Source organism: Nilaparvata lugens, chromosome 6 (assembly GCF_014356525.2).
Source record: "Nilaparvata lugens isolate BPH chromosome 6, ASM1435652v1, whole genome shotgun sequence".
Classification (NCBI taxonomy): Eukaryota; Metazoa; Arthropoda; class Insecta; order Hemiptera; family Delphacidae; genus Nilaparvata; species Nilaparvata lugens.
The window spans coordinates 20,882,939-20,896,471 of record NC_052509.1 but is presented as its reverse complement, the minus strand read 5'-3'; the positions used below and the strand labels follow the sequence as shown (position 1 = coordinate 20,896,471).

At 32.6% G+C, this 13,533-nt stretch overlaps 1 protein-coding gene across 1 annotated transcript in view; it reads left to right on the top strand.

The window, feature by feature from the left end:
* The window catches only part of LOC111060479, a 55,662-nt gene extending 43,155 nt beyond the window's left edge, over nucleotides 1-12,507 (top strand). The window contains exons 6-10 of the mRNA XM_039430373.1: nucleotides 4,581-4,640; nucleotides 7,701-7,848; nucleotides 8,269-8,360; nucleotides 9,992-10,149; nucleotides 10,929-12,507. Of these exons, the coding sequence (XP_039286307.1) occupies nucleotides 4,581-4,640; nucleotides 7,701-7,848; nucleotides 8,269-8,360; nucleotides 9,992-10,149; nucleotides 10,929-10,955 (485 nt within the window). The 3' untranslated portion in view covers nucleotides 10,956-12,507. The remainder of the gene's footprint in view (nucleotides 1-4,580; nucleotides 4,641-7,700; nucleotides 7,849-8,268; nucleotides 8,361-9,991; nucleotides 10,150-10,928) is intronic.
* Nucleotides 12,508-13,533: the final 1,026 nt, after the last annotated feature.

Here is a 13,533-nt window from a genome sequence, read left to right as displayed (position 1 = left end):
TTGTGATGAGCTGATCTGGTGAGTTTTCCCAACATTAGTGAAAAAGGATACATATATATAGGCTACAAGATCACACAAAAATTATGATGTCGGTGAGGAACTCTGAACTCATTTTATTCAGTACAGTACCGTATTTATATTATATAGCCGAATATCCCTATAGAGTTTACAATACTTCAGGATCCTGGTTTATACAATTGAGTGTATCTATAGGTAGTACGGTATAATACCTAGGCTGGATCAGAGAAATCATGATAATGAATTAGTGTAGGTAATAGATTGTATCAAAATTGCTGGAAACTTAATGATTTGAATGAAACACACAGCTATCAATAAATTTGATAGGTGAAGGGATACAACCCAGCAGAACAACCAACTTTGACCGGTGGAATAGCTTACGCCCAGGTGGACCGCATGACAATCATTGAAGTTGTCCCAGAACTCATCACAACTTCTGACAACTTGAGGAGTTGGTCGCCAAAAAAGAGAGGCTGCTATTATGAACATGAACGCAATCTGAGTCTGTACTCGATCTACACCTATAACAACTGTGAAATGGAATGCGTTGTCAATATCACTATGGATAGATGCAATTGTGCCACATTTTTCCTACCACGTGAGTATGACCTGGACAAAAACACCTTTGGGCCTGTTCAAGAAGAATATTATGTGAGCCTAATATATATAAGCTTAATAGCTGACAGTTATTCGTACGAGCATGTGCTCACAGTAGATAATATAATTATATTTTATAATAACAATATTAAATATGTTTTAATATGTTAAATCTGTATTATCATTAATTCATGAATGATTATTATATGAAGTATTTATAATTATTTAGCAAATTATTACACTGGTGTAAAAGTCAGCTTTGTCAGTTTGTCTTAGATTCTCTCATTCAATGCATGGTACCGTTCTGTAGAAAAATAAATTAGATTACAGAATATATTACATTGTGTATTCTGTTTCTGTTTCATATAAGAGCAATGAGATATGGGATTCATTTCCCAATAATGAAAAAAAATTCAGTGTTATTCTTCCTTCAATTTATACTACAGTAGGCTACCTACTATTTATTAACGATATAGAAGAATTAATACCTAATGTCGCAAGTAACCTATATATTAATAGACTATAAAATAATGAACATGAGAAAGTAATAATGATGAAATAATAGATGGAGGTGGAAGAGATAGTGATAAATTGATAAAAGTGGAATGATATGAAATAAGTAGCCCAAATTTGTGCTATTAATGCCAATATGAAAAAGGTACTTCTATTATAATAACATTAGAGCACATGAGGGAATTGAATAGAATTAGCAAAACAGAGTGTTTGTACACTCCCAAAATTATGACAATCAATAATATTTATTTTCTTCCAAAACTTACATGAAAAATCAAAACGAAAACTAACTTAAAGCTAAAGAGAAAAAGTGACAGTTTAAAATTTATTTTTCTCAGTAAACTCGTTTATACTGTAGCAGACTGAATCTATCAAATATGCTCTCAACAGGTTCATTGAATTTTGATCTATCACGTTCATGCCTCAAGCCAGGGCTCTCCAACCTACGGCTGGCGGGCCACATCCGGCCCACAGATAGATTTTGTCTGGCCCGCCAAGAGTTAGGTATTGCAACAGATTTTTTACTTTCCTTGCCCTATTACCATAGGTAAGGAAAGTATTGCTTTCCGAAAAAAATTGATACAATTTAAACAAGAAAATTCGAGTGAAAAAGATTGAGCATGAAAATCTCTACAATTATTGTTATGTAACATATTTTCACATAATGAAAATAAGCTCGAAATTCGAGAAAATGTGATTATCCAATTGCAAACTTGGCAACTGTTGATTCTATTAAATTAATGATTCACTATGAAGAGATAGCATACCTCGTATGTCTCCAGCGTTGAACACTAGCGTCAGGTGATCAATTCTCATAACGGCAAGGAAAGTTGTGTGAGTGCGCCACACCAGATTTTTAAAATATATATTTACACAAAGAAGGTAACCTATTTCCATTTCACAGTTCTCTCCCAGAAAAAGACTTTAAAAACATGGAAAACCATGCTGAAGCTATGTTTCCTCTTTTTGGATCTACCTACAATTTATTGTGAGCAGACATTTTCTAAAATGAAGTTTGTTAAATCAGATCTTCCTTATCAGATGAACATTTGAAATCAATTTTAATGATTGGAACCACAAAGTTTGATCCCAAATGGGCGGACATTTTAAGTGGAAAACAGATGCAATCTTCTCACTAAAAATAAATACGGTATTCTCTTTTAGCTTGGTAACTTTTTGTAAATTCGTGTATTGTCAAGTTGTCTTATTACTATTAAAAAAAGTTATCATATTTTGTTTAACTTGCTAAACTCATGCATTCTCAAGTTTTCTTATGACTTTTCTACACTCAATAGATTCGACTTTGTATTGAAATTAAATGAATTGGTTCATTTCTTCCTGTGTTTTAATTAAACCTACTTAAAACTCCTCATATTATTTTAATGGAAATATAATAATTTTACACCCCCCAAATCCCCCGTCGTTTGTGGCCCACAAGTCAATTTACCACGTACATCCTTGTTATTGGCCCTCTAAGCCTCCCTAGAATTAACAATGTGGCCCTTGGATGGAAAAGGTTGGAGACCTCTGCCTTAAGCAACCTAGGAGATAACCAATAAATTTTATTCCCATATACGTTGGACTTTGTTTATATTTTTCCTTTCGTGTTTCTTTATCGTAAAATTATTTTTATTTCTTGTGTTGTAATATTATGTATATCTACTTGCCGTGAGAATTTAGATTCGTTAGTTTATATATATATATATATATATATTATATATATATATATATATATATATATATATATATATATATAGGTATTTTTTTCCTATAAATGTACAGGCTGTACACAGTCATTAACTTTAACTCACTAAAAAATTGCTTGCATGATTGCTCTCTATTAAGGTTTAGGATTATTCTTATTGCTTCTTTTTGTAATAGGAGTATTTTATTCAAGTTTTAGATGTTTGTTCCTCCATATATTTCAATTTTTCAATTCCATATGAAATGTGGGAATGGATCGTTGCAAAGTACACTGCTTTTTACGTTTCTAAGTTGGAAATTTTTGCTAGTCGTCTCAGCGAGAAAATTCCTGAGCTCAATTTTTTAAATATTTTTTCTCTGTTGCATATCCATACTTTTTCACTGTTAAAATTGAACTCGAATTAAAAAAAAAAAACACTTTTGGAGTGAAATGCACTTACTTTTGTAGTGACGATCGTTCCGACCTGTTGTTGGTCATCATCAGACTGTCGCACGGTCATCACAGTCTGATGATGACCAACAACAGGTCGAAACGATCGTCACTACAAAAGTAAGTGCATTTCACTCCAAAAGTGTTTTTTTTTTAATTCAATTTTACCTATTTTTTGTATGTGAACGGACCAACTGTGTTTTCAAGATATAAACCTAAAAATTTATTTTTTCCTTATTATTTCCGGTATAAAGTTGTTTTACCTCTAAATTTTCACAAGTGAAATGGAGGGATCTTTTGTTGTTATGATTAAGTAGCAGATGTCTATGACTTAGGTACTTTTAAGTTAATGATATGGTATTGTTACATTTAATTTCTGTTGTGTTCCAGTTCTTATCAGCAATACACAGACTTATATCGTCAGCGTACAAGCATAATTTACTATTTTCAACTAAATCGCACATATATATTTGGGCAACCCCCCTAAGTAGCACAGAAACAAAAATGGACCTAACACCGATCCCCGTGGTACTAAAGAGTTATTATATTTTAAGTTTGATTCAATATTGTACTGGTTGTTATTGCTTGTATACTTTATATTCACATACCGGTAGGCTACAGGAGCTTAGAGGATCAGATGGATCTCCTTTCTTATAATATAAGAGATTATGCTGGTATAGCTTTTGATATTTTCAATTCGTTTGGGTACACTCCAGTTATAAAATTGATGCATTGATTACGTGCAAAAGAGGTTTGATGAGTGATGACTTGTTGGCATCCTTGATTATTTTTATTTGTATGTCATCATAACCGGCTGTTGACCACTTTGCTTTTATCAAATCTATTATTTCACTTGAGGCCTTCTCTTCAATTGTAGGTATTGCATCCAAATGTTAATTTTGTAACTTTTCATTTTGCTCATCTGTTACGTCACTTTAGGTTAGATAAGGGATGACATGAGTGTCAACCATCCCTACAAAATCATTGTTTAGCATGTTTGAAATTTTATACGGATCATCTATGTCTGTACCATTCTCTTTAGGTACAATATTTTTAATAACTTCCTTGTCATTTTTGGACAATCAATGTTATTTGGTTTGTCGGACCGAAGTGAGGAATATATTTATGCTTCTAGTTCTGAATACTAGAATCTCAGATCAAGATTGTATGAAATACAATTTAATAAGAAAAATTTGTACAGACTAGATGAGACACCGTTCTTTTTCACGTAAAACGTTATAGCCTAAACATTGACCTACTATTATAGTAAAAAACTATTGTTTTCAAATACACCATTGATACAGAGATTTTTTTACAGATTTGGCTTTTCAACGTAGCTGTAATATAGCAGATATGGAATGTGTGAAACGCTTATACTGTAAGTACGATCACACACAATTCAGCTCTTTGTATCACAGTAGGCTACTTGACAGTAGGCCTACACTGAAGAACCTTATAGGTTTAAACTAAGAATGTAGTCTTTTTAATAATATTCTCGTTTTTTATGAGTTGATCTATTCACTTACACAAAAAAACTTATTTTCAGTCTCAGAATAAATAATGATTTTCAGTCAACTAAATTCACATTCTAAAAACAGTAAACTTCCCAATAGTTGACAGGAAAATAATCATATCATAGCATTACACCAACTATAGTTTCAAATAGAATATGGAATAATTTATAGCTCTTATTATATCTTCTTCAAGTGCTGAGTTGAAGTTTGTCAAATACGACTTAAATTCTTGGAAAAATTGAAATATAGAGGAGTTACATTTTTAATCGACCATATCTTCCGGTTCCCGCTACGGTATTCAAAATTCCTCTGGGCATAATTTTGTGTTTCACAACGGGAGACCAGGTAGACCGTTCTATCTCAGATAGATTTCCGGGAACACTCGCGATAACAAATATCCTTGCATTTGACCAATTGGTGTCCATGAATATATCACTTGAATGGGTAACAAGCACTGAAATTCGTACTTTTGGTGTATAGTGCAATTGAACTAAACAATTTAGATTACAGAGAATAGAAAAAATCAGCGTATTTGGAGTTTTTCAGTAAAAAATACCTGATGGTGACTGAACTGATACTATTCTTGAAAATTCCTCACTTGTCACAGTAAGAAAATGATTCACGGTCTCCACGTCTCAGAACAGAATAAAATTTATTTGTATATTGGATATTTTAGATTTTATTGAAAATTGCAGTATAACCAACTGATGTAATATTACCGTATTACTGTATGGTAATCTTTATTTCAAATATCCAATGAGCGCCTATATAAATAGAAATAAGGACTTCTGCTACGGTACTGCAAATATTGACCAAAGAACATTTCATAAATAGGTGATGTAAATGTAAACAAATCATCTGCTTCCTATGTTAAGTTTGGTGTGCCTCAGGGTTCAGTACTGGGGCCACTGTTGTTTCTAGTGATGGTCAATGATCCACCTAATAGTATAACGTCTTCAAAAACAATAATGTTCGCAGATGATACAACCTTTCTTTCTGTTGACAGAGACTTACAAACTCTGAACAGGATTGCCAATGAAACTTTAAATCAAGCTGTCATATGCTTCAAAGCTAATAGTTTTGTCATCAATGAGTCAAAAACACAAGTGGCCATTTTTTCATTGAACACCAGATTTGAGTTTCCAGAAAAATATGTGAGAGAAATGAAATTACTGGGGGTTCAGATTGACAATCATTTGACATGGGGTGACCACATAGATTCAGTATGTAGTGAGCTTTCAAAGGTTATTTATTTGTTAAAGACTTTGAAATACCATGTTCCTGAAAGTTATTTTATAAGTATCTATTATGCTCTATTTCATTCTATATTGAATAATTATGGTACTATTCTATGGGGAAATTGTGCAAGAATATCCAAAGTTTTGTTATTACAAAAGAAAGCAATTAGAATTATAACCAATTCGGAGTTGAGAGCCCACTATAAGCCACTTTTTATTAAAAGTAGAGTAATGACAGTTATTTGTACATGTACACCCTGCTACTACATGTCAAGTCTGAGGAAACAAATCTAACCAGCAACAAAAACATCCACACACACCATACAAAAAGCTATGAAAATTTGCATATACACAAGTACGGTTATCAAAGACCTTAAGAAGCCATGTAAATGTAGGTTTGAGACTCTTCAATCACCTTCCACCAGAAATGAGAAATTTCCCTTTTTTGAAGTTTAAAGATGCGTTTTACAATTTTCTAGTCAAAAATACCTTTTACAGCTTGAAAGAGTACTATGAGAAGTGAATATTCAAATGTATTATGACTTTTTAAAAATGTTTAGTTTGATTTTATTATGACTTATATTGTATATAACTACGGTATATCAAGATGTAGTCAAATATTATAACTATCATGACAATGTGTCATGCAATCATGTGATTGTTCTTGAACAAATAAAATATTCTTTTCTTAAATAGCAGGAAATCGCTCAAAAACCGCGGAACTTGAACGATATTCCAAGACTCTCCCAATACATAATTTTTATACCTCAGCTGAACCTGTGTACCAAATTAAAACATTTTCTCTCAATTAGTTCTTCGAAAATTGGAGAATAAAACTCAGAAGAAACGCTAGGTATATTTTCTTTTAATTTAACAGAAGTCCTTATAGTACTATTTATATAGCTTTGCTGGATAATAGAGATGAATATTATACATATTTTAGTTAGTATCGTCCTCCTCTTGTCTAGTGATTCAATATTTTCATGTTATATCTGTGAGCTTCCATTTGGAGAATATTGATATTATTGTAATTATAATTATTTCTATAATCATGAAAAAAATCTTTGAAGCATCTCAAATTTGTATTTCCCCTAATACTTTATTTGTAACTATAGTGATAATCCTACTATATGATTGAACATTGAATCCGAATAGTGTCTGATATATATTGGAAATACATCTTCTAAATTATAATTGATGATAATCAGATTGTTTTGTAATTTTTTGCTCAATTAATTTAAACTGTACGTTGGAGTGCTCATTTGGCAGAGACGGCATAACCAGTGCGTAGGGAAGGAATGAGTTAGCGATACTAAATTGGAAATGTGACTGCAAAAAAATCTGCTGTTCATGAGAACTGAAAGAAAAAATATACAGATGTGATGAAAAAATCATGAAACTATGAAGAGTATTATTGAATTTTCAAATGCATTTGAAACGTTCAAAATCTATCCACAAGTTCCTTCAGACTTTTTGGTGTATAAGCTCTTGTAACAAAAACCCCAAAAAGTCCCATGATCACTGAATATTTTGAATTAGTATGTCTCTAGGCTTCATGGTATTACTAAAAAGTGAGAACAAGTCAATAATAGGCTTCCAATCTAGGCCTACAGTAAATAGATGTCTACATTTATCATCTTTTTCAACTTGATCCCAAAAAAATTTCGTTCTGTTTCCTCTTTCTAGACAGTGGATCATCTAACACTAGTAATGATCTTAAAACGCAATACAGTGCATGTAACTGTCTGCCATCTTGTGTTGAGCTCAAGTATAATTTCAAAGTGAATGACATGCCATGGAATTTCTCCAGCCTTGAAAGAAAATACAAGAAAAAGTAAGTAATCAGAATATTATTCATTCATCTTCTTTTCTCCTGTTCACGATACTCTGAAACTCTCTTGAAAGCCAGTTATACATACACACATCGATTTTTGGATGTTCGATTTTTTGCCGTACTTATGAATTAAACGGAACTTGACAAACATCATCTGTTTAATCTAATAGAAATAAAAAGACGGCAAAAAATCGTACGTCCAAAAATCGATGTGTGTGTGTGTAACTATGTAGCCTTTCGTATCTATTCCTCAAAATCATAGTAGGCTACAGAATAGTAGGTTATATAAGAAGATGCCGAGTTTTAGGTAGATGATTTTTTGAAGTTCTAGTGATTCGTTACAAAAAAAGCTGCGGAATATTCCAATATTTGACGGTTTTTCCTCACAAAAATCATCACATTTCTCCTCTTATTTTTCAGAAGCTCATTTGTGGGATTACACATCACATATAAAGGTGGTTCAGTCAATGTGATTGAGAGAGATTGCGTGTATACTTTTTCAAGTTTGATAGGTGAGTTGTCCCATGGGAACAAGTTAATTTTAAAATCTCAGGTTTTTTAGTTATAGACCTACAAAAGAATATCAATTGGATATTCAATTATTCAAAAGTCCAATAAGTATCCAGTTTTATACTTCATGGCTCTCATTGAATAGATAGCCTATAGACGAACAGAGTTATATACAATTCACTCATTTAACATTGATTGTCTCACTAGAGAAGCACATGCTACTATGATCTGCCAGAATATAGGCTACATTTCATATCCAATCGATTTTTTCTGTTGAATCGTTACCGTACATATAAATGTTATCGTAGCCATCTCTGGTTCTCCATTATCGAAGGGCATCACAAAAATATCTTCAAACTATTAATAAAAAGTTAACAGAACAATCTTCTAGTGGAAATTCTCTTCAAAGTGATATATGTTAGTCATTACTGGATGAGTAAGTAGTTGGAAATTGTAAATTGAGATGAATTGGTGAGTTTTCAATAGAAAATTCAACTCATGAATTAAAATAACTTTTTATGTTAATGCAGGCTGAAACTGTTCCAGCTAGCATATATTATATCTTATTATTCCTCAACTTTTCTCAGCTTTTCAGATTTTATGTCATATATGCTTTTGTCTTGAGTTTTTGTTACTTTTTCTCTGTTACTTTCACGTCCATAGTTATTACACTAGTTAGTACCATAGTTGTTTTACTGTACGCCTTTTGATCTGGGAAATTCTAGCTATATTGAATTTCTTTGAAATAATTGATGGTGGAAGGTGGGAAACGATATTGACTTACTTCAAAGTGTTATCTCCAGCTTTCAGCTATTCTTTTCTTCCATATCTCGGCTTATACAATAAAAGGATATTATTGATTGATTTGGCTACAAAAAATTTTTGGGTCCCATTTTGGGGGGATACACCACTGACAGCCACTTCTATATAAGTAATTGGAGGTGACTGTGTGACTAAAGTCATTTTACATTCCGGTAGTTAATTGATCCACCAATTATTTTATTACCGTAGACTATATCGAGAGCTTATTTTCAAAAATGTTGTATGTCAATTTTTTTCGATTTTTAAATTTTTACACAAACATTATTTCAAGCTGCGCTTCTCAGACTGCAGAAATGTTATATGTTCAGCATAACTTTGCAGCTCTAAAATCGGAGGTCACTATATATTGTTTGTATTATTATAGAACAAATCACGTGTGTGGATAATTCTTGTAAATCCACAGAACGAAGGAGATAGAACATATAAATGGAAGGTTTTGTTCTCGAGAGCCAATGATTGGAGCACAGTGAGTCCAGACGTACAACAACATCTGAATAAAAAATAATTACTTCAAGGGCCAAGCCACATGAGGTGGTTTTCAGACGATCAGCAGGGCAGAAAACTCTCCAATTGGCTAATTATCATCTGATTCCCGAACACTAACCCAATCAGCCAATCGGGAAGCTCCATTTTCTGCTGACTCGTATAAAAAATGACTCGTGGCTAGGCCCTAAGTAGCTCCAATACATTTGACTGAATAATTCATTTATTATCATTCAAATACCATTGATACAATTTTTTTTTAACAACATAATATACTTCGTAGCAGAATGACAAGTATTTAAAAAACACTTGCAATTTATGATTTCAGCCAGCATCGGTGGTGTCATGGGCTTATTCATGGGCTTCAGTACTATTAGCTTTTTCGAAATAATATACTACACCATAATAAAATGGTTGAAATTTATTTTGAGTAGAAGAGGCAATAGGAGAGTCGAGCCAGATGTTCATGCGAATTTACGTAATACGGTCAGTATAATTCCAAAAGTTCATGGTGAAATACTATATTGAACTCTTTTATCAATCCCAACCACAATGTTCATTGCATTATTAAAAATCATGTTATCAATAATAAACTATAAATGAAGTCACAATAGAATTATTATAGCAATGATCAAATCTATTTATGCATCCTGTATTGGATGATTGCTAATGTTTTTTCATTCAGATAAGGAAAACGAATTGATTTAGTTTCAAGTTGCTATTGAATAGATTAAATTGAAACAAAATTGAGTATAGATACCATATAGGTGATCTTCTTATTAAATATGAAAACAAAAATGTTTCAGTTTCAGACCTGAATTTTAGTAGACAGATTAGGCCTACACTTAATTAATTATAGTAGATCCACAAAATAAATTTTGGTGGACCGATGACACTTTCATGAATTATAGTGATTCCATAATACTACTCAATGTATTTTGGTGTCCTGCTGCACAGCTCCGCTGAAAGCTATTATAGTCTGCGCTGCATAGGCCTACTGGAAAACCTGATCCGGCCTACATGACTTTTTCTTGTATCGTGTGGTCCTTGTCTGATTGCATCTCTGCCCAACACCCATACAAAAAAAAAAAATATATATATATATAGATATCTGATACGGGGTATAATATTAGTTCTCTCTTTAATAAAGAAAACCGCAAAATGTTACTGAAACCGAAGTTTACTCTAAATTAGATTAGTTCAGCTCTAATTAGAATGAAACTTTAGTCTCTTTCTGGGTCTAATATTATGTAATTGCTTCACAGGTTCACACCGTAGTGAGGAAGAATTAGTTTGTAAAATGCAAAAGTTACAATAATCAAATTGAACTATCAATAAATCTACTAGAAGATCAAATCCTCTCGATCATGACAATATTCTGCAGAAATCAGGAGAGAAATTTCGTTTTTGAAACCTTACAGATTATAAAACATTATAATTCACCAATTACTTACGAGAAACTATTAAGGTATTTAGGGTTACGACATTGAAATGTCACGATTTCATTCCATTCAGAATGGAATTGGCAGGATACAATTACTGGATTTGGCAGAAATAGCTGAAAACTGGAAAATTAACCGAAAATACGAGGTTTTTGGGCCACTCTGTCTTTCTAGCACAAGGAAATTTTGCATAAAGAAATTGGTTTTGGACTTCTCTCATGTATCCAAATAATATATTTAAAAATCAGAACCACGATATAAATTGCAAGCACACCCTCTTTTTTATATCTTCATTGACTGGATTATATAGAATCCAATAAAGAATGATCTAGATGATCACGAACAAAGTTCAAACATACATTATGGAACTTTTAAAAATGATTATTGTGTGCGAGTAAACATGCTTGATTCTCGACTCTTGAATGTGAAATGATTGCTTCAGAAACTGCCGCCCTCATTCTCAATCAACAATAATTTCTCAGCTCAAATCTTCTCTTTTTCGAGATTGTTTGTATCTTAACTCTGAAAAAATTTCCTATTATGAAATTCACTTGGCCGCTCAAGCCCCAGGGGACACAGAAATACTTCTTAGATTGAAGTTGGGAACTGGCTTAGCGCATTTGCAATAAGAACTGAAGAAACAAAGAATTTTCGGAGATAAAGAGTAAAGAATACCAATAAGAAGTTCAAGATAAAGGATAAAAAGAAGAATAAGGCCTAGGTCTGCTTATAGAAGAAGCCAGTCAACTGGCAGTAAGCTAGTTGCTGTGTAATGGAAATTCTTGTTTGTTTCGTAATTTCAGCTTCGATGCTGGAATTCACGAACGGAGTAGAAGAAGAAGAACGAAGAAGGGTTGGAGAGCGAAAATGAGAGAAAGCTGCAGCCAAGTCTTCTGGAGAAGAAACAGTGAAAAGTAATTACCGTACTGTAACGGAACAAAAAGCCCCACCTATCCAGACAAAACATTATTTTCTATCTCTATTTCCTCACCTCGTTTCATTATCCTCTCCTGATTTTAACTTACTTCTCGTTTAATGACTATCGTTCATCATCTCGTACTTTCTCAAAACAAATGATTATTTTCTCGATTATTGCTAATATTTTCTCCCTAAGATAGAAAAACGATTAATGAGTGTAAAGAAAGAAATAAAAGAAGAGGATATAGAAAAATGTGTGCTTTTCAGGGCTCGGTCCACTGTGAGTTGCTTTTATTCTGCGCAACGCTAGGACCGTATATGTAATTCCCGCCTCTATTTCCAGGTTTATTGGATTTCACTCTGATTCAAAGTTGGATGTATTTAGATTTATAAGATGAACTTATTGAGATTCATCTTCAGTTTATAACAACTAATACTAATGTATTCTTACTTGCATCTACTTGTATTGATATTGTGTGTAGAGTATGAATAAATAAATTGAAATTAATTAAATATACTTCTATTTATTATTCAGTTATAATATCCTGAAGATGAAGAATTAGTTCTATAACCTATAATGAATGCCCGAGAAAAGAAAAAAAATAGTTAATTGAATTTTTCGCTCCTAAAGGTTTATCGTCTACCCATTTCACAGTCACCCATTTATAGGTTTCGGCCTGATGTGTTTATTTCTGTTGAAAAATTACTTCTATCTTCAAACTTATGGAAGAGAGCTCCATCATTATGAACGTAGTTTTCATAATGATCACAATGCCTATTTCTCAAATATTCTAGGAAGAAGGAAAATGTAAGTGTTTTAACGCTAGAAAGGTATTGTACGTAAAATTATTATTGACGTGTAACTTTTGTTTTTGGAATGCAAATCTTTACCCCCTCCACATTCCTCCTCTTAGCAGTGCACTCAGCAGTCATTCCTTTAGTGAGTGTCGCAGTAATTACATTTTATTTCGTTTGTTTTTTGTTGGTTGTTTTCTTGTAACTCGAAGTCTGGCCTACGACAATTTTACTTGTCAATACCTTCAAGAGGACGTTTTGAGATATTGACTGATTTTATCGAACATTGGTGGCCTATTTCTACGACAAAAAAGAACTTGAGTTCATTTCTGACCTTTTTCCTTTTTTTGAGCTCTTCCCTGGTTTAATTTTGAGCCGCCCTCCAACAATAATATAAAAATAAATTGATTAAAAATAAAGAACAATTCGAATGAGGAGGAAATATGCTTGGAAGGTTCATAACCTACCAGGCAAGAATGGTTTGAGACAAAAATATTTAAGGACGCAGTCCTTAAATAAGAATATTATATTTTTTGATATTCTAAACAAACTGTCTGAAGCCTTTGCTGATTGTGAGTGCCAGGAAAACTATAAAAATATCGAATATGATGAGCAGCTTTCTCACCAGTATGACAGCGAATTCGCATGTTTTATTTTCATTCTATGAACTCAAAGAAATATAATAGACGGTAAGCTCGCTTCGCTCGCCTTATCC